Source organism: Artibeus jamaicensis, unplaced genomic scaffold, assembly GCF_021234435.1.
Source record: "Artibeus jamaicensis isolate MK-2021 breed Jamaican fruit bat unplaced genomic scaffold, CSHL_Jam_final scaffold_3307, whole genome shotgun sequence".
Lineage (NCBI taxonomy): Eukaryota > Metazoa > Chordata > Mammalia > Chiroptera > Phyllostomidae > Artibeus > Artibeus jamaicensis.
In genome coordinates, this window is record NW_026522040.1 from 3,427,350 (window position 1) to 3,447,297 (window position 19,948).

General features: G+C 39.2%; 1 protein-coding gene across 1 annotated transcript in view; it reads right to left on the minus strand.

The window, feature by feature from the left end:
- EXOC4 (exocyst complex component 4) overlaps positions 1 to 19,948 on the minus strand; it is a 678,192-nt gene that overhangs the window by 604,039 nt on the left and 54,205 nt on the right. Inside the window, exons 4-5 of the mRNA XM_037165795.2 lie at positions 19,544 to 19,728; positions 9,286 to 9,395 (exon numbers count right to left, since the gene is read on the minus strand). Of these exons, the coding sequence (XP_037021690.2) occupies positions 9,286 to 9,395; positions 19,544 to 19,728 (295 nt within the window). The remainder of the gene's footprint in view (positions 1 to 9,285; positions 9,396 to 19,543; positions 19,729 to 19,948) is intronic.

Here is a 19,948-nt window from a genome sequence, read left to right on the forward strand (position 1 = left end):
TTTCAAAACCAGAGGGAAATACTTTGTAGACCTCTACATATAAAATTTAAAAACTAAAAAACTTAGTAATTTCCTACAAAACTACAGATTACTAAAATTGATCCCATTAGGAACAAAATGCTTATGGAGAAAAATTCACATAGAAGAATTAGAAAAAGGTATAAATAAGTAAAAAGTAAAAATATAAAAATGTACCAGATCCAAATACTTTCACAGGGCAATTGCAAAACTTTCAAACACCCAATAGACCTGATGCTCTATAGATTGTTCCAGAGAACTGAAAATTAAGGAAAACTTTCTCATTCCTTTTATGAAGCAAATAATAACAATGAAACCAAAATCAAATAAGATTTAGAGTGTAGGCCAATCACTTATGATCATCTATGCAAAAACCCTAAATAAAATACGAGCAGCAAAATTCAACACCACTCTGAGAAAATATACCACGATCAAGAGGGATTTATTCTAGGAATGAATAATAGGTTCCATATTAGGAAACCCATTTATATACTCATAGATTTGAAAATCAAATAGGAAAAAAATAGATAAAAGACAATAACAATGAACAAAAGATATATAAAAATAGACTTTAAACATAAGAAAAATGTTCAAACAGACTCATAATCAGAGAAATGCAAGTTAAACAATACTGTGATACCACTCTACCTGTTAAACTGGCAAAAATAAAAATTATGACAGCAGATTTTGGGGCAGAGCTGTGAGAAAAACAAGCACACGCATCCTCTGATGGTGGGAAAGCGAGCTGGCAAAACTCTTCTGGAGCAGAATTTGGCAATGCCAAAAAAATACATATGGACTTAACTTCTGATTGAGTTATCCCTCTCCTAGATATTAAGCCTAATGATACACCCCAAAGATATGAAAAATACATGTGGACAAAGTTACTCATTGAGTCACTGCTTGCAAAGATACTTCTACATAAGGTGGTTGAAATTTGGTAAATCGACACAATGAAGTACTATACAAGTATTTAAAAAATCAAAATTTCTATGAAGTAATATGGAGTGATTTCCAAGACACAGTATAAAGTAAAAAGAGCAAAGTGTAGGACAGTGAGTATTGTATCCTACCCTTCACAGAAGGTGTGAAAAAAGGATACATATATCTGCTCCTTTGCCAAAAGAAACAGTAAGAATAAACTAGAAGCTAATGAGATTGATTACTTAGATGGGATGGGTGGACACAAAACAGAAAAATGATTCGCATCCACTTAACTTTCTTATATATAATGGCTACAAGAAATAGCCTAATAAAATAATACAAACTGGGCAAATAGACAATTCGCAAAAGACCCAAATGGTCCATATGGACTTTGTACATACAGAAGAGTCCATATCAAGGACTCTTAGCACCACTAAAAACCAGAGAACTGCAAACGAAAGAAACTTAAGCTAAAAAAACTAAAACAAAACAAAATCTGTCAGGCATGTAAAAGTCTATTTGCAGAAATTAAAATCTAACAAAGCCAATTTTAAGGACAAAATGTAGAGAACCAAATGCCCATGCACAGCCCAGAGGAATCTATCGATACATTGGTACAACCACTTTAAAAAGTCATTTGGCAAGAAAAGTCTAAAATGCAAAACATTTCCTGCTCGCTCACTCTCTCTCTCTCTCAAAACAGGACCCCCCACCTTTGGGACATCGAGGTGGAAAATACTGCTCCAGATTCCACACAACTAGGACCAGTGCAGGTGGCTACATGTGGCTAGAGAGGCTTTCCTAGGAATTCCAACTGCCCGAGACCCTCCTGGCTACCCCAGAGGCTGAATGAAGGGCTCAGTGTTTCCGATCTTCCTATAACCTATTCCCTTGAGATCACTGCTGGAGCACCTCTGTCCTACAGAAACGTGTACAAGAATACTCACTGCTATACGTTCTTAATAATGAGAAACTAGGAACAACTTATACCTTATCTATAGGAGAATGACTAGTGATATACTTTATAAAATACTGTAACAGTCATTAGGATTTAAAAACTAGAGCTATATTGTCACAGGAGAAAATTTTTAAAAAATGATATTAAGTGAAACACCCAAGTAGTAGAATGATGCATGTTATATTATACAATTATAAGTAAATTATACAATTAAAGTTAAGTAAATAAATAAATTTAGTCATACAATTTACTTAAACCTTAAAATATTCAAAAGAATAACTTCTGTATAAAAAATACAAATAACATATAATGCATATGGTTCCTATGTTGATATACACATATATAAATACATAAGCTATACTGTTTCTGTTTACAAATGCACAACAAAGTATGCATACACATTCATACACAGAGTAAACGTATGAAGGCGTACAGGAAACAGACAAAGAACAATTTCAAAATAGCAGTTACCTCTGTGGCAAAGGAGAAAGGAAGGAAATTAAGGAAGAATTCACCCAATTACGGGGGCTTCAACTGTACTTGTAATGTTTTTTTTAATTTTTATTTACTGATTTTTAGAAAAAGAGAAGAAGTGGAAGGGAGGCATGGATTTGTTGTTCCACTTATTTCCACAATCGCTGGCTGACCCTTGCAAGTGCCCTGAGCAGGGACCCAACCCGCAGCCTTGGCACATTGGGACCGCACTCTAACCAACTGAGCTACCTGACCACAGCTTTGCAATATTTCACTTTTTATAAAAAGAGACTCTGAAGTGAATATGGAAAAATATTAATATTTATTTATCTAGTGGAGAGTAGATGGTGGTGGTTATATTGCTCTCTAATAGATAAATAATATTCATATTTTATAATACATACAATATAATATATTACAAATAAAATTTTACAACTCTGGCCTTGCTTCATTTTTTACACTTAGAAATATTTAAACTATTAATTCTATTCTGTCTTGTATATTCCCTCAATTGTAGGAATATGATATGATCAATTATGATTTGTATATGATCAATTATAGGAATCAACAAAAATATTTCATGAGTAAACACAAGATACTTTAGGAACATGCCAAGGGAGACCCCGACCTCAGGACAAAGGTAACTCAGAAAATGTCACAACATTTTGGAGAATCAGATCGTCATTATCCTAGACTTGTGAGTTCCAAGAAGACAATTTCATCTCCTTTTATGTTGGGATTTGTAGCTCCTACCCAAAGTAGAGCAACTATTTTAAATATCTAACCCAAAATTCTTAAGATAAATATTAAGTCCCAGAACAAGATTTTATGAGATACAATGTACACCAATAAAACAGCAGCAAAAGAAAAAAATCATTTCACTTGTACTCTCTTTACACTACTGCTTAACCAATGCCGGTACCAAAGAGAAAGGAGTCCAGTGTCATTACAGCCACGATCCCAGCAGGAGCCTGAACAAAACAAACAAAGAGGCCGCGAACGAAGTGCCTGTTTACCCAGGGAGTAATTGCTCAGTGTTCCAACGGCGCAGGCCAAGGGAAAGGACACACTGAGAATCCAAAAGCTTAAAACAACATTTTCCCACAAGTACTGGCTTTTCTCCACACTCTCCAATCCTTCTAACCCAAGTTACAGTTGAATTATTACATCTAAATTAGTCATTAGTTTCCCTGCACGTTAATAAATACTGTGGCGGGTGAAAATAACAGGCAAAAGGCTTGCAAAATGCATCCCAACACTTTTGAGTGCGAACAGCAAAGAGGCTCCAATAATCACCGTCTTGCTTGAACCTGGACCAATTCTTCATTCAATACTCCTGGATTTAGTTTCCGTGTTTGTAAAATGAGTTTTTTAAATACCTGATAAACTAGACAGTATAAGCAGCTTTTGATACATTTTACTAGCATCCATGTCTTCTTATACAATCTACCTGTTCATAGTTTTGCTTATTTTTCTGTTAGTTCGTTCTATTCATTTACAGGGGTTCTTCATATATTCCAGATACTCTGTCAGATGAATGCCAATATTTCCATGTATGTGGACTCTTCCGCAAGTGGCCCTTTCTGTCCAGTCATTTATTATGCCATTTCTTTTATTCATTATCACTTGGGAAAGCTACGGGGACACTGATCATTTTTCTCTTAATGAACTGCTTGTTTCTGCCAATCTGTGCCTTGATTTTGCATTTTATAATTAAGTGCTTTATTTTTAAATTAGATGAGGTATGCACATTATAATTCTATACAAGTTTTATGATACGCTAAACATCTGAAACATACTTAAATATGAGAGATATAAACATAATAATCATAATGATAATGATAGTACCCACCCTAACTACATCATGGTTTGCATCAGCTGAACGATGTAACAACATTATCTTACAAACTGTAACACCTCAACTGCAACAGAAAATCTCTCACAGAAAAGTCACTACTCTACCTCTAAGTAAGACATCTGAAAAATATCTCATTCACAGGTAATCAAAATTCTCATTTAATTAATAACAATCAGAAAGTTCACGGGAACCACCTCCAACCCTAATTTATGGCGCCCCAACAGAAGATCTGTTCTACCCAGGGATTCCCTATCAGAGCTCCCTCCATAAAAACGTCAGTTCTAATGGATTACGCCCTTAATCCTACTATTTCACCATAGGAGAGGGAACCTCTAAGAGCCTATGCTAAATTACCTGCTGAAAATGACATTACTTTCTAGGCTGACCTGCAGAGCACTTCACAAATAGACTCTCAGGACTTACTGTTCATGATTAAGAATAAGAAAATGTCTGCCTTTCATTATAATATATTTCATCAGCCTCACACTTTTATGTGTACTTAGTATCATTTTACATCTTCCTCATTTATACAATCCCCTTTAATAATGTGACCCAGATTAACACAGACCTGAAGACTAGAAGTGCAATGACGTAAAAAGACTTCACATATAACTTCCAAAATGTCTCATTTTTATACACTGGCCCCTAAAGATAACTTAAGGGCAGAGAGTGATATGCAGAATAATGGTGCCAGAAAGACATCCATGTTCTAATACCCAGACTCTGGCAATGCTACCTTACACGGCAGAGGAAGCTTTGCAGATATACTAAGGTTAGGGACACTGAGATTGGGAGACCTTCCTGGATCGCCCAGTGGAAATCAATCTAACCACACGAGCCCTCACAAAAAGGAAGGAGGACACAGAAGAGAGGAACATGGAACATGGTCAGAGAAATGGAACATGAAAAGGATGTGACCCACCATCTCTGGTTTTGAATACAGACAAGGGGACCACAAGGCAAAGGAAAGCAAGAAAAGGCAAGTGAACAAATTTTCCCATCGATCCTCGGGATGGAGCACAGCCCTGCTCACACCTTCACTTTGGCCCAGTGAAACCCACATTGAACTGGTAACCTAAACAACCACACAATGAACAATGCTGTGGTAAGTGATTGTGGCAGCAACAGAAAAGTAGCACACAGAGCACCCAGCCTATCTGCAAGAAAACGAACTGAGCACACTGGAACCCAGCTCTCGGTATGAAATCCCAGCTATGCTACTTGTCAGTTAAACCAATTATTATTAACCCTCCCTAAGCCTCCGTGCTCTCATCTGTAAAATTAGGCTACTAAGACATTAAGTCCTCACACTTAATGTCTTTGGCAGTTCTGCACTTCAAGTGAAACAATGTATACGACACTAGTTAGGTTCTTAGGGTGTTTCATCGATGTTACAACAAAACATTATTCAAAGACCTGCTACATTACCTATCTTAAAGGACTATCGAAGAATTAAATGAGTAAATGCATATAAAGCACTTAAAATCGTTTCTGAGATATAGGCACTAAACACACCTTAATTACCACTATTACTGATTTTAATCAATGATAATTTAACTACCTTCTTTTTCAATCACCCACAGAAAAATCACGAGATCAACAGTCTTCAAAACAGTCAAGAAGGGAGGCCTTCTAAAAATTAAGGTTTGTACACATATCTACAAGTCTTCTGCATAACGGTCCCAGCTCCACCGAACTGCCACGCACAGTCCTTCAAGGGTCACTCCTGATAATTAAGGAGGAGCCCAAGAAGGCCGGAGTGTCCGCATAAGCTCCGCTGAGTGATAAAGGCTAACGACAGGGCCTGATAGAAAAAGTGCCCAGCATGAAGTAGCAGTAACATTGTCTTGTTAAAAATAACAGATGTTGCAACATTAAGTTTGTACTGAAATTTTCCATGATTGGCATTTTCAGTTTATTTCGTATCCATACAGTACTTTTCATTTGCAAAACGCCTGCCCTGCCATTTCTTCATAAGCAATTACATTTCTCTCTCACTTGGCTCCTGACGGGGCAACGCTGACAGAAGCTGACATTACCGAGCTAAGCAGTGATAACACTGTAAAAACACAAAGACACGTCCATTCATAATTTCCACAAAAATTAGAGGCGATACAAATCAAACATATAGAAACATCTTCTGTTTCGTAATTCCACACACTGCAACGGCCCAAAGCAGTGCCGAAAGTCAAAGAATAGCAACGCTAGGTCAGGAAGAAGAGAAGGAAAACAAAACCTTTCAACAGAGACTGAGTAAAAAACCTTTTGTCACGTATCAAAATAAAAACCAGTGTCTGGGGTCTTTCCAAAAAAATCAGTAAGTAAGCAGACCTTCAGAAAAATCTTGTAATTCCTATAGTAAAAGCAATAAACTTCAAGGTTCTAAGCCTCAATAACCCTAAATTTAATTAAATAATGTTTTTACAAGGTAATTAAACATGCCCCAATAAAAATATGTTGTTAAGCTATCCCCCCAAAAAAGCATGTTCATTTAGTTATATAGAATATATTGATTGAATCCAAATAATTTTTCTACCTTTCCTGTATCTTCATTATTTCAAGCTCTAAAGGACTACCTAATTAGAACCATAAAAACTAATTTTTATCTGAAAAACCAATGACAGTTGACGTTATATTTGGTTAAAAGGTGTGGAGGGAGGTGTCAAAGGCAGGCACCCTCCGGGCAGCCCACAAAGGTTGCCCAGTCCCCTTGCACCCACTCGGCCCAGCAACAGCAGACAGAGCAGCTCTGGGCTCAGGCCCAGGAGCTCTCGGGGCCCAGATTCAAAGTATAGGTCTCTGTTCAGGCTTTCTGCTTCTTCTTCGTTGAGTTTTGGAAGATTATATTTTTCTAGAAATTTGTCCATTTCACCTAAGTTTTCAAATGCCCCGGCATACAGTTCTTCATAGTAATTTCTTACAATCCTTTGTATTTCTATGGGATCAGTTGTAATCTCTCCTCTTTCATTTCTGATTGTGTTTGAGTCCTCTCTCTTCTTTTCTTGATGAGCCTGCTTAAAGGCTTGTCTATTTTGTTTATCTTTTCAAAAAAACTAGCTCCTGGATTCATTGATTTTTAGAATTGTACTTCTCATCTCTGTTCTGATCTTGGTTATTTCCTCCCTTCTACTTGCTCTGGGCTGTCTTTGTTGTTGTTCCTCAAATTCTTGTAGGCATAGGGTTAGGTTGTTTGCTTGAAATGTTTCTATCTTTCTTAGGTAGGCCTGTATTGCTATAAACTTCCCTCTCAGGACTGCCTTTGCTGTCTGTGTCCCATAAGTTTTGGGTTGTCGTGAGTTCATTTTCATTTATTTCCAGAAACTTTCTGATTTCTTCCCTGATTTCATTCTTGACCCATTCGTTGTTTAATAGCATGCTATTCAATCTCCATGATTTTGAATGTTTTGGGTCTTTTCTCTTGGGGTTGGTTTCCAGTTTCAGTCCCTTGTGGTCGGAGAAAATGCTCAGGATGATTTCAATTTTCTTAAATTTGTTGAGGCTCATTTTGTGTACTATCATGTGGTCTATCTTTGAATATGTTCCATGCGCATTTGAAAGGAATGTGTATTTAGCTTCTTTGAGATGAAGGGCTCTATATATATCAGTTAAGTCCATTTCATCTAGGATGTTGTTCGATTCCACAATATCTTCGTTGATTTTTTGTTTGGAAGATCTGTCCATTTTTAAAACACCAATCCAAAAGAACCTATGCACCCCAATGTTCATAGCAGCACAATTTACAATAGCCAAGAGCTGGAAGCAACCTAGGTGCCCGTCAGTAAATGAATGGATCAAAAAATTATGGTACATATACACAATAAAATTCTATGCAGCAGAGAGAAAGAAGGAGATCCTACCCTTTGCAACAGCATGGATGGAACTGGAAAGCATTATGCTGAGTGAAATAAGCCAGGCGGCGAAAGACAAATACCATATGATCTCACCTTTAACAGGAAGCTAAACAACAAAACAAACAAGCAAGCAAAATAAAAACAAAGACACTGAAATAGAGAACAGGGGGACAGTGACCAGAGGGGAGAGGGGAGGGAATTTCAGGGGGAAAAGGGGAAGGATTTACAGGAACAAGTATAAAGGACACATGGACAACAACTAAGGGGGGGTGGAAATGGGAGGGAGGTGGGGAGCACTGGGTGGGGGGCTGGGATGGGAGTAAAGAACAAAAAACTGTACTTGAACAATAATTAAATAAATTAATTTAAAAAAAAACAAAGTATACTCTCCCTCCCCCAACGTTAAATATAAGCCAAAATGGCTCTCCTTTATCTTATTCAACAGAATATTAGGCAGCCCAAGAAGAAACATGCTTAGTTCAAGGACATATTCTCAAACTGCAGAGAGAGAGAGAGAGTATGAGTGTGTGTGTGTGTGTGTGTGTGTGTCAGGCACATATGAAGTGAAGTGGCCATTGGAAGATACAGGAGTCAGGATACAGAACAGGGCTCACACACTCAAAGGCGCTCAAGGACTGCGCAGGCAGAGCAAGGCATGAAGCAGCTAGGTCAAAGCTAACAGGAGCAGCCCTGGCCGGTGGCTCAATTGGTTAGAGCGTCCTCCCCGTACTGGAAGGTCGTGGGTTTGATCTCTGGTCGGTGGAGGTACAAGAATCAACCAATGAATGCATAAATAAGTGGAACAACAAACTGATCTTTCTCTCTCTCTCCGCCATTCCCTCTAAAAATAAAAAGCTAACAGGAGCAGTAAAGGTTATATCAAAAAGGATAATACACACCCCACCAAAAACCATTCAAACTCAACTTCAGAAAAACAAACACCACCAGTGGAAAAATCAAACACATCCACGACTGATTCGGCAGGCGAGCCAAATACAGCTGCCAGTTTCCAACCATGACAAATGCCAACAGGCGCAGTCAATCATCTTAAACCTTACTCCCTCTAAGGAAGGCAGGGGCTCATCAGAGGACCCAAGACACTAACCTCGGCCTCCCCCAGACCCCCGGGCGTCCCTAGGTCTTTGCCTAGAAGTGGCAATAGTACAAAAAGAAGTTTAGTGGCTGGAGAATTAAATACTTACCACTTGAGCTTCCAGGAGTCGAATACTGAGAGGTATCAAGAAACTTTCGAGGAGTAGGGAGGTTTGTAACATCAATCAGAGGAACAGGAGGCGTGTCTTTCACGAGGGCACTGCAGGGAAAAGGAGCAGCAGTTACTCAGCACTTCCTCCCAGAACAACGGAAGTCCCGCTTTGTGCCCGCCCCTTATCACTGTCTCTGTTACGAGCCCTTTTTACACTGTGACTTCAAATATCTCTGAACTGTATTTTCCGTAAAGTGGTGACTGTCACAGGCAGGGAAAATGGTGTATTCTAAGGTTTCCAAGTACTCAAATATTCAGTCTTTTCATTTCCATGCAAGGTTTAAAAAAAACTGATGTGTGTGTTCTGGATCATCTGGACGCCACCTCAGAACCAAATTACACTGCGCACTTTCAGGGCCCTCCTTTGTTCCTGTATAAAAATTGATTTATCTGCAAAGAAAGAGCAAATGACACCACATTATGATAACCAAGTGAAGGTTTATCTAGTGAGTCTACTTTCTGCTTTTCAAGTTCAAGTTTTCCGACATATTCTGGGAGCTCACGACATTTAGTCTTCTTTAACAGAGGTTCGTATATTTCATCAAGTTGAGAATCACCACAATAAAAGATGATTCAAGAAATCTCGAACAGGTTAATTAAGTATTTATCACCTTTTCCAAAAAGGTCCTAGCCCCTCATCTTAATGATTAACTTTATAATCTCCAAAGTAAATACATAAATTTTTATAAAAAGACTATAAAAACAATTAAATTTTCTATTTAACTCCCATTTATAGGCATCTGTTCAGTGAAAGAATATAGGCAATGCCAAGGCAAATAACACCTGCAACCCACCTTACAGAAACTGAGTCATCACACTGCATGAACAACAGAAAAGCTTCTCTAAGTCTCAAGGGGAGAGAGTCAAAGCCAAAAAGAGTCCTCATCTCCCCTTTCCAGTCTCAACACACATCATCTGCAGCAGTTGCTACCCTTAGAAATGATCCACATAATGAGTTATAAAGGCAGAGGGGAGCAGGCATGAGACCACGCCTGCAGGAAGACGTTTTCCAAATGGAATAAGAGGATGTATGCAATTCTGAACATCCCACCCCTGCTCTCTCCATAGTGATACAGCCCTGTCTCCCCACTACGCTACTTTTGTAATGGAAATGAGAGGTAATAAGCCAGTAAAGAAATAACCATATTCTTTCAGAAAACTCTGAAAAACAAACTTTACGTTAAAGGGCAAAATTATCACTTAAGATATTTTCATCCGGGGCTGGTAATGTGTGACCCCTTGTCCTAGGCCAAGGATAATTATGACAGTCGTTAACATCTCCCTTTCCACTTAATACAGAAAAGAGGGACTCATTACTCAAGACTTAAGCATCTGTTAGGTGCCTGGCGCCACGCCCCCTTGCTGAGGATCCAACTATGACCAAGATAGGAGCTAAACCAAACTGAGCACATTTCTGTTGTTGGAATCACTTGCACACTAATGTGAAACAACCACATGTGAAGAATAACATACATAAAAGTAGCACAAACAGCATCTACCAAGAACTGAACTGATACAGTTCCAGTAACTCTTTTCCTCCAAAATATAGCTACAACTTCCTACTCGCCGAAAATGTCTTAAGAAAATGCAACAGAGCTTTCAAATCCACTACTTTATCACAACAGTCTGTCTATCACATTAATGGACAAATCCATTTATCTTCCATATACTGACTACTATGATCTTCTCGTTCTTCTTTTCAGCTTCTTCATCCTTTTTACCTGCATTTTACTTGCAATTGGAAAACCCTCTCCATACACCTCTCTAGCCCCCAAATACATATTCCCAAGGAGTATGTTTGATGGTGCTATTGAGTAAATTTTAAAAAGTTCATTTTGATTTTAAATAAGAAAAATACATATTTTATAAATATTTCCATAACAAAAGTGGGAAAATATTTTTAAAGCACTGTTAAACGAAAGTATCACTGTTAAATGAAAGTATCAATTAGCAGGGAAGTTCAGGTATATAACTAGAATGCCACCTGTCAGGCCTATACATGAAGCACTGAAGTCAGTAGATGGGGGGTGGGGGGTGTGGGTGTGTGTGTGTGTGTGTGTGTATGAGTATAACACACACTTCTATAAACACAGATGTGCACATGGTTCACTTGAGATCAAAACCTATCATCTACTCAGTTTTTAGCTAAAAATATATTTTAGTTAAATATATAGGGCGATAAATGGCTTGCAATTTTAACCTTGAAAAAAATAACCTGCTGACTTTATCATCAGAGCCAGAGGGCCCTCAAACTCCATCAATAAACTTTCAGAAAGTCGATTTACTGCAAAACTATTTTCATAGACTCATCTCTCTTTCTAGAATTTTCCCCTGGGCTTCAATTTTCTCCTTTTGTGAACACTAACCCAAAGGCAAGTCACTCTGCAAATGACTTTTCATTTTTCTCTTGTTCTTTTGTGGAAGGACTTAATCTCAAGAGTTCAAGAGAACTCTTAATTTAGTTACTACAGACAAAAAGCGCAACAGAAGGGCAGGGGCCATTGTAGGACATCACTCTGCAACAGCAGGAACACACCTCGGTTTCTGCTTCAGACAATGGGAAAAAGCCTGTTCTCACCGTGCACCAGAGATCAAGTTCAGAGAGTATTAATTAATTAATCAACCAGGAACTTCAAAGGGTTTTGGATCTCTCAGAGGAAGTATTCTTACAAACAAAAAAAAAATCAAAATTGGACTGTTCTTTGCAAGTTTCTAATTAATATGAAAGATCTGAACTGCCTTATTTTGAAACAAAATATTGATAGGAGTTATTTTTCTTTTTAAACACTTTTGATTACTTTTATTGACAAATCTATTGAGAATCACTCATAGCTGAGTTTTTCAGGACAACTGATGAGTATAATTTCCCGAAAACGACTAATTGTGCGTGGTGACCGAATAGGATCTGCCACTAACGAACCCCACGGTGGCGCACAGCAAAACCATGAAACCAGTGAAACTGTTCCGAAACAGCAACTCCTACCACCACGGCCCCGAAAACTTTCTGCCCATTAACCATCCATCCAATTAGTACGGAGCTACTTCTAAACATGTTCAACTTCAATATTTCAAACCATGAAACGTTCAAGTTTGTTGTTGTTTTTTTTTAAGAAGGATTAGAAGTATTAACAGCTTATTAAACATTTGCGCTTTAATTAGAACTTCTTTCCGTTCCTTCCTTAGCAATAAATATGTCCTACTATGTCCAAAATTTACAGCAACCATCCATTAGGTTGATTTTATTAACAAACTAAAACTTGACAGAGGTGAGCTGAACTGTAAGTGGTAAATCTACTGACTAATATATTCACTTCTATAACCCCAACAGCTGGCACAGTACCTGTCAAAGATCAAGTGCCCATAAAAGTTTATGAAATCGAACTGAGCTGAGAAATATCTGTCAAGGATAATATGCCCTTAGTAAGAAAATTTAACAAGAATGAAGCAGAAATGGCTGGCACAGTAATTTTGTAAGAAAATTTAACTGAAGAATGAAACAGGAATGGCTGGCACAGTAATTTTCTATAGTTTCATGATTGGCTAGAACATACAGAAAAAATAATGAATGATTCAGAGAGTATAAAAGTCAAGAACAATCATGATCTCAATGACAGACCAAATTAAAGACATGTAATATTAAATAAAGTGAAGCTAAAATCTAACAAGAGAGGAAAAAAACTTAAGGTAAGAGAAAGAAATCCAGCATAGGACAAAATTAAAGGATAAAACAGGTAGCATATAATACAATGGGGTCAAGGTCGCTCTTTACACACTGAGACAAACATGGCAGCAGAAGCTTGAGTCTGAAATTCCTTCCTCCTCTAACTACAGCGTCCAAGAAAGCAAGGTTAATCAAGTATTAACCCAAAGTGCATGCAATAATAAAAGGATTGACTATTTTTTAAAATAACTTTTTTTTATTTTACCAGCTTATATGAGGACCCTGCAAAAAAGTGATTTATTTATAAAAACATTGTGTATTTATTCATACATATTTAAACTTCAGTCACCTACAAAGTATTCTGCATTTGACACAATGCACCTATCAAGACATTTTTTTCCAATGCTCAGCAGTTTTTGAACATGTCGATTTTGGTGCCTTTTAGTGCTTCTGCCACTTTTTGTTTCACCTCTTCCACATCAGCAAAATGTTTCCCTTTGAGGACTTTTTTCATACAGAGAAACAAAAAATGTTGCTCAGGGAAAGATGGGGTGAATAGATAGAGTGGAGCATGAGGGCCCAAAAACTGCCCAACACGCAGCACAGTGTGGGCGGGTGTAAATCACTCATCATGAAACAGGCAAAAGCTCTGGAAGAGTCTTCAAAAACAATTCACTCAAGACTAACACAGCCTCTCACAACAATGCCAGCTGGTACACTGATACAGATGGGTTCCTAGAACACTCACCTAGCGGGGAGAGGGAATAATTCTGTTTTTGTCGGGGGGGGGGTCACCCCTCACAAAGGTAGTAAGAGTTCTTTTTAGAAAATACAAAAAAACAATCTACGAATACAATTTCGACAGAAGGCCCTTCCAAAACACTGAAGAGAAGGAAGCCTCTGCCTGTCCACGCATCCCTCCCCCTCCCCCCCCACAAATTGTTCACATTCTCTTTTTTCAACACGCTTTGGATGATCCTGTATAGAATTTTAAATCCTACTTTTTCCCTTCATCAGTAAACATTTTGCCATTTCATTAAAAATGATTCAAAAGCATCATCAAAAACTATTATTTTAAAGTAATAATAATATATGTACATGCTCATGATGAGTATATTCACAAGGCAGAGGGTATGTAATGAGTCCTTCTGCCTAAACCCCATTCCCCATTTTTATTCCCCATTTTTATTCCCCGTTTTTACTCCCCACAGATAATTCCTTTGAACGAGTCAGGGTTTCAGCATTATCCTTTCAGGGATTGTCGACGCACATACATTTGTATCTATACATACAGGGGTGTCCAATCTTTCGTCATCTCTGGGCCGCACTAGAAGAAGAAGAGTTGTCTTCGGCCACACATTAAATACACTGCGGCATGTAATCACAAAAAAACCTCATAATGTTTTAAGTAAATTTACGAATTTGTATTGGGCGGCACTCACAGCCATCCTGGGCTGCGGGCGGCCTACGGGCTGCAGGTTGGACACCCCTGAAAGGATACAGATTTAAATACATATCATTCTAATTCCTTTCTACTCCAAAAATATAGTTCTTTATATTTGTGTGCTTTCATGTGATTTCTTTTCTCCGGCAGTAAAACTTGGTGTTAGGTGTTTGTGTGTTTGTTTTGGAAACCACCAATCAAATCAGTCTTTGTATTTGGAGAGACTCTCCGCTGTCCGGGTCAAAGCAAAAAAGAAAGAGGACATTACTTCGTATTATAAAAGTTGAAGGAGGCCAGACATGTCCCAGGCTCAACAAACTGAATGCTTCCAGCCAGGACTTTGAATCTTGAGGACAGAAAGAAAAGATGGAGGGACATTTAGAGAACATTTTGACCTGAGAGTCGAAAACCCAGCAACACAGGCATGGGGCCAGCAGGGCAGCCACCCAGCCAGACAGGCCCCTCCCGCGGCTTGTCCTTTATGATGTGTGCTCAGTGGCTTCATGCCCTTGGTCCCTTCTGGGTCTTAGAGCTGACCACAAAGACCTGCTTCTCTTAGATTTGGTGACCTACCTGATAACTTTCCACTAACCTCCTGTCCTTGCTTGACTTTCCAGGACAGATTTCTACTACTGGAGGTCAAGAGCACTGGCTAATACAACAACCTTTGCAGTAGACAATATATTTGTTCTTTTCTCTAGTGATTTTTCAATACGGAAATTTTTAAATATGCGTATTTAGGTTAACATACACAAATTCAAATGAATTAAACATTTTCCTCTAATTATTAAAATCCAAAATAAAACAACTTCTGATTCAAGAATCCAGCATTCTTTCTATCTCCTGCCGCTCCAAATTTTCCAGTCTCTACTAACAATGCTGAGATATATAATAAATCCTGTTTATTACTGTGCAGCATTCTTTGACCACATATACCTTTTTCTTTTATAACATATTTTTAGGGAAATATATTTGACATATAATATTGTATAAATTTAATATGTATATGTTAATTTGAAACATCTACATATTGTAACATGACTGCCACTGCAGTGATAATTAGCACTGCACTTTTTAAAGAAATAGCACAAAAAAATCATCATATTTGTATGGAACCACAAAAGGCCATAGCCAAAGCAATCCTGAGAAAAGAACAAGGCCAGAGGTGTCACACTACCTGACTTCAAATTACACTGCAGAACAACAATAGTCAAAACAGCATGGTAATGGCAGAAAAACAGATACACAGACCAATGGAACAGAACTGTCAGCCAGAAATAAATCCATACGTACATGGTCAAATAACTGTGGGCAAAGGAGCCAAAAATTATACAATGGAGAAAAGAAAGCCTCTTCAATAATACATGGTGCTGGGGAAAATGGAAAGCCACATGCAAAAAAGAATAAACTAGACTGCTATTAGAGCTTTTCGAAAATAATTTGCAGCTAATATTTTTGATCTTGTAAAAATAGAGTTGTCAATTATTTAATGTAATTTACATATTTACTGCCATGCAGGCCTTGCAGAGGCTATAAACTACCTACAACTTGATTGTTTTCAAATTGCTGAATTTGATTTCTATCTCAGAGTTCATGATTGAGTACTCTTCTTGGAAAATAAGAGTGGTTTACTTTTTTTGTTAATTTATATCTGAGAATGTCTCTCTGCCACTCATGCACACCAATGTCCACCTGGCTGGGTACAGAAATCTGTGGTCCCCACTCTCCCCGAATCAACACTTTGTCGACTCTGTGCTCTGCCGTATTCTGGCACTACCTGGTCAGCAGACCCTGATTTTCCCTCCTTCCGACGGATCAGGACTAGGTTAACTGCATAAAACAGAAGTCCCAAGTAGTAGGGGCCTGAGTAAAACAAAGGTTTTCCGTCCTGTCGCATAAAGGCTGTACCTATTCAGGGATAATAACAGAGGATCCAGGTCATTAAAGAAATGAATTAAAATGTGGCTTCCATCCTGAAGTTTCCCTCACATCTAAGATGGACTGATGGCACCAGTCCACGTTCTACATGGGAAGTAAAGGAAGGCAAGTGAAGGGTAAAAGAGTAAGCATAGCAATTTAGTTGGCATCTTTTAAACTTTTCCTATGAGCCCAATGCAGCAGCTTGCAAGCAGAAGTCTCATTAATTACCATTAGCTACATACTAGGAAATGTAGCCTTGTAGCTGGGCATACGTCCACCAAGCACAAAATAAGGTTTCTGTTAAAAATGAAGAACGGGAGAATAAATATTGGATGGGTAAATAACTATCACATCACCACAGATAACATAAATTTTCTCCCTGGTGCTTACAGAATTTGTCTCTGAAATTCACAAAAATTTCTGGATCATGACGTTTTTCATTAATTTTACCTTGAAATCTTTTGATCTGCAGATCAATGTCTTTTTGTTTTCCTGTTTAAGTAGGTTTCTTCATTTCCACTAGAGGTATTGCTTCTGTTTCTCTGTTTGTTTGCTAGGGCTGCCATAACAAAAGATCTCAGACTGGGTGGCTTAATGAACAGAAATTTATTTTTTCACGCTGCTGGAGGCTAAAACCCAAGCTTGAGACAGTGGCAGGGCGGGTTTGTTCTGAGGCCTCTCTGCCTGGCTTGTAGAAGGGCCACCTCACCATTGCTTCTTCACATGGTCTTCCCTCTGTGCAAGTCTGTGTCCAAATTTCTTCTTATATGGACATCATTTGTATTCAATTAGCGCCCACCCCAACAACCTCATTTTTAACTTATTTACTTCTTAAAAGACCCTACAGCCAAATGTAACCACAGCACTGAGAGTTAGAACTTCAACACACAGATTTTAGGAGGAGACAATTCAGCCTATAACATGAAAATGTCAGCATCATTCTTCAGAATACCTAAAATCACAGAATTGACAGCTATTCTCCATCTTTCACATACATCACCTTTCTTTTTGTCATCTTGTCTCTCCCTTCTTCATAATGAGAAAGTTTTCCCTCCATATCGCCGATTCAAATTCCTCTCTCTAAAAATGAAGACTTCAGTTCCCTACTTTATTTCGGTTTTCCTTATATCTTGTTCATGTTTTAGTTATTTCTTTTTGTAGCTTTCCCATTTCCATTCTTATCACTCCTTATTAACATTTCACAGGAGCTACATGCCTGCCGCACACAACTACAAAATCGCAGTAACACTCAACGAGGAGCACATATCCTGAGGGCTGGCCGGTCCAGGCGGCGCAGCGCGGCTGACCCTGGACGAGTGCCGCATGTCTCTCGCCCTCCCCCCGGGACCAGCCCCACTGTGGCAGTGTCAGGGGCACAGGCGGGCATGCTCACCGGCACCAGCTCGTTTCAGGCCCTTCCTTGTGCTGTGTGCTAATCGGTTGGCAAAAGCAAGAGCCCATAACTCGAAGAACAGAAAAGACATTTTTCCCACTAAAAAAGTGGGGGAGTAATAGTTTTGAAAAATTATCTACTACGTCATCTTTCATCTTTTGAAAAACGGTAAGCTTCATTCTCCTAAAGTTTTCCTGTTGTGCTGAATACATTTTTTCAAATAAATACTTTTGTTTGTTTTTTTAATTTTATTTAGTTATTTTTCAAGTACAGTTTTTTTGTCTGTTTCTCCCATCCCAGCCCCCCTTGCCCCGTCTCCCCACCTCCCTCCCATTCCCCCCCCCAGGCCTCATCCCTGTGTTTTTCATACTTGTTCCTCAAAATCCCTCCCCTTTTTTCCCCTTAAATTCCCTTCCCTCTCCCCTCTGGTCGCTGCCCACTTGTTCTCTATTTCAGTGTCTTTGTTTTTATTCAAATAAATACTTTATAATTTTTTAATTCTTTACTGATTTGAGTGGGAGACAGAGATGGAAACATCAACTTCTTGTTCCACTTAGTGATGCATTCATTGGTTGAGTCTTGTATGTATGTACCTTGACCAGGGACCGAACCTGCAACCTTGGCGTATCAGGAGTACGCTCTAACCAACAGAGCTTACCGGGACAGCGCTAAATTATCTTTTCTGAGACCTCCAGGTAATGCTCATTTTCTCACATGCTACAGACTATTTTCACAGGACCCAGAGTATTTTTTTTTAATGCTTACATGGGAAGAAACCTATTCAGAGCCACTATTTACCACCAGACACCGTGGACAGAAGTTCCTAAGCATGGCCCCCATCCACCTCTACTCTGCGCTCAAGTACTGGCAGTTATTCTATCCACATCCAGTGTTGACATGAAGTCTCAGGTACATAACCCACAGCTCCTCCTCCTGTTTCAGCAGAAGTCTCCCAGCGCCCGCCCATATGCAGGAATGAGACAGAAACCCCCCTTTCTCCGGCAGTGCCTCGGACTGAACTGCAGCTTCACACACAAAGTTGGCAATCTTTGTCTGAACAGGGCAGGGCTTTAAGGATTTCGTTCCCAGCATGCACTGCTCCCAGTGCTCCTCTTGTCCACAGCCGATGAGAAAGAATGACCAAGTAGACTGCAGGGGACAGTTGCTAACCTGCCCTCTGAAAATACCGTATGGCTGTTCTAAAGAATTCCCGGAAGGACACAACACACACGCAGCTCTCTGCTACATGCTAATAATGCCAACGTCCTGCTGCCTCAACTGTCTTAAGATCTGGTCCACTCCCGACCAGGTCTACACTCACGTAATGAATTTCTTGCGCCCACCGCAGGCCTTTCAAGGCAGGACTCTCCTGAACTGCAGAAAGAGGATTGTCTAAAGCTGAAGACAACCCTGAGCAACAAAGAATCTTGTAACTTCAGTTCACATGCCTACATTTCTTCATTAGGTTGACGCCACAGTCCAATTTAAGGGTTTCTTCCTCTTCCTTCTGGGGTAAACCCGAGTGTCTCTGATCCAGTCCATGAAAGGCCCACAGTAAAGGTTTCTCACACATCTTTACATAAAGGACCACAATAAGTGTGCAGTGAGGGAATGGACAAGCTCTGAGTGTCAGCCTTCCAGAATACGGAGTATTTTCAAAGACAGTATGGATGTTAAAGAGAAAAGTAAAGTAAACTACAGCATTCTGGGAAACAAATGCTATTCCCTAAACGTCTACACTGCCACGTGCACTGTGACAAAGAGCCTCTTTAACCTACCTCATCCTCCCCTTGTCCGTGCCGCGCTGCCCAACTCGGCTGGTAGACTTGATGTACAGGTGCCGGTGCAGCTCGTCTATGAGAACCAAGTGAAGATTCATCTTTTTGCTGTGAAGCTCCAGCCTAAGGTCACTCAGCCCTTCCACCTGGAGCAGGGGGCCCTCCAACGACTCGACTGCTGACACCTGAAGAGGGGGACAAAGACGATTAAGTACAAAAACTAAATAATCGAACAATATTATAAATATGAAAGACTCTTTTCTAAAAAATACCGTCAAAGGAGAGTTTATGAGAACCTGTGAGCATACATCAGACGCTACAGTACAACAGCCCCCTCGTCCGTGGCTTCACAGTTGGCAATTTCAGTTTCTGGGTCCAACCGAGGTGCACACATGTTAAAGGGAA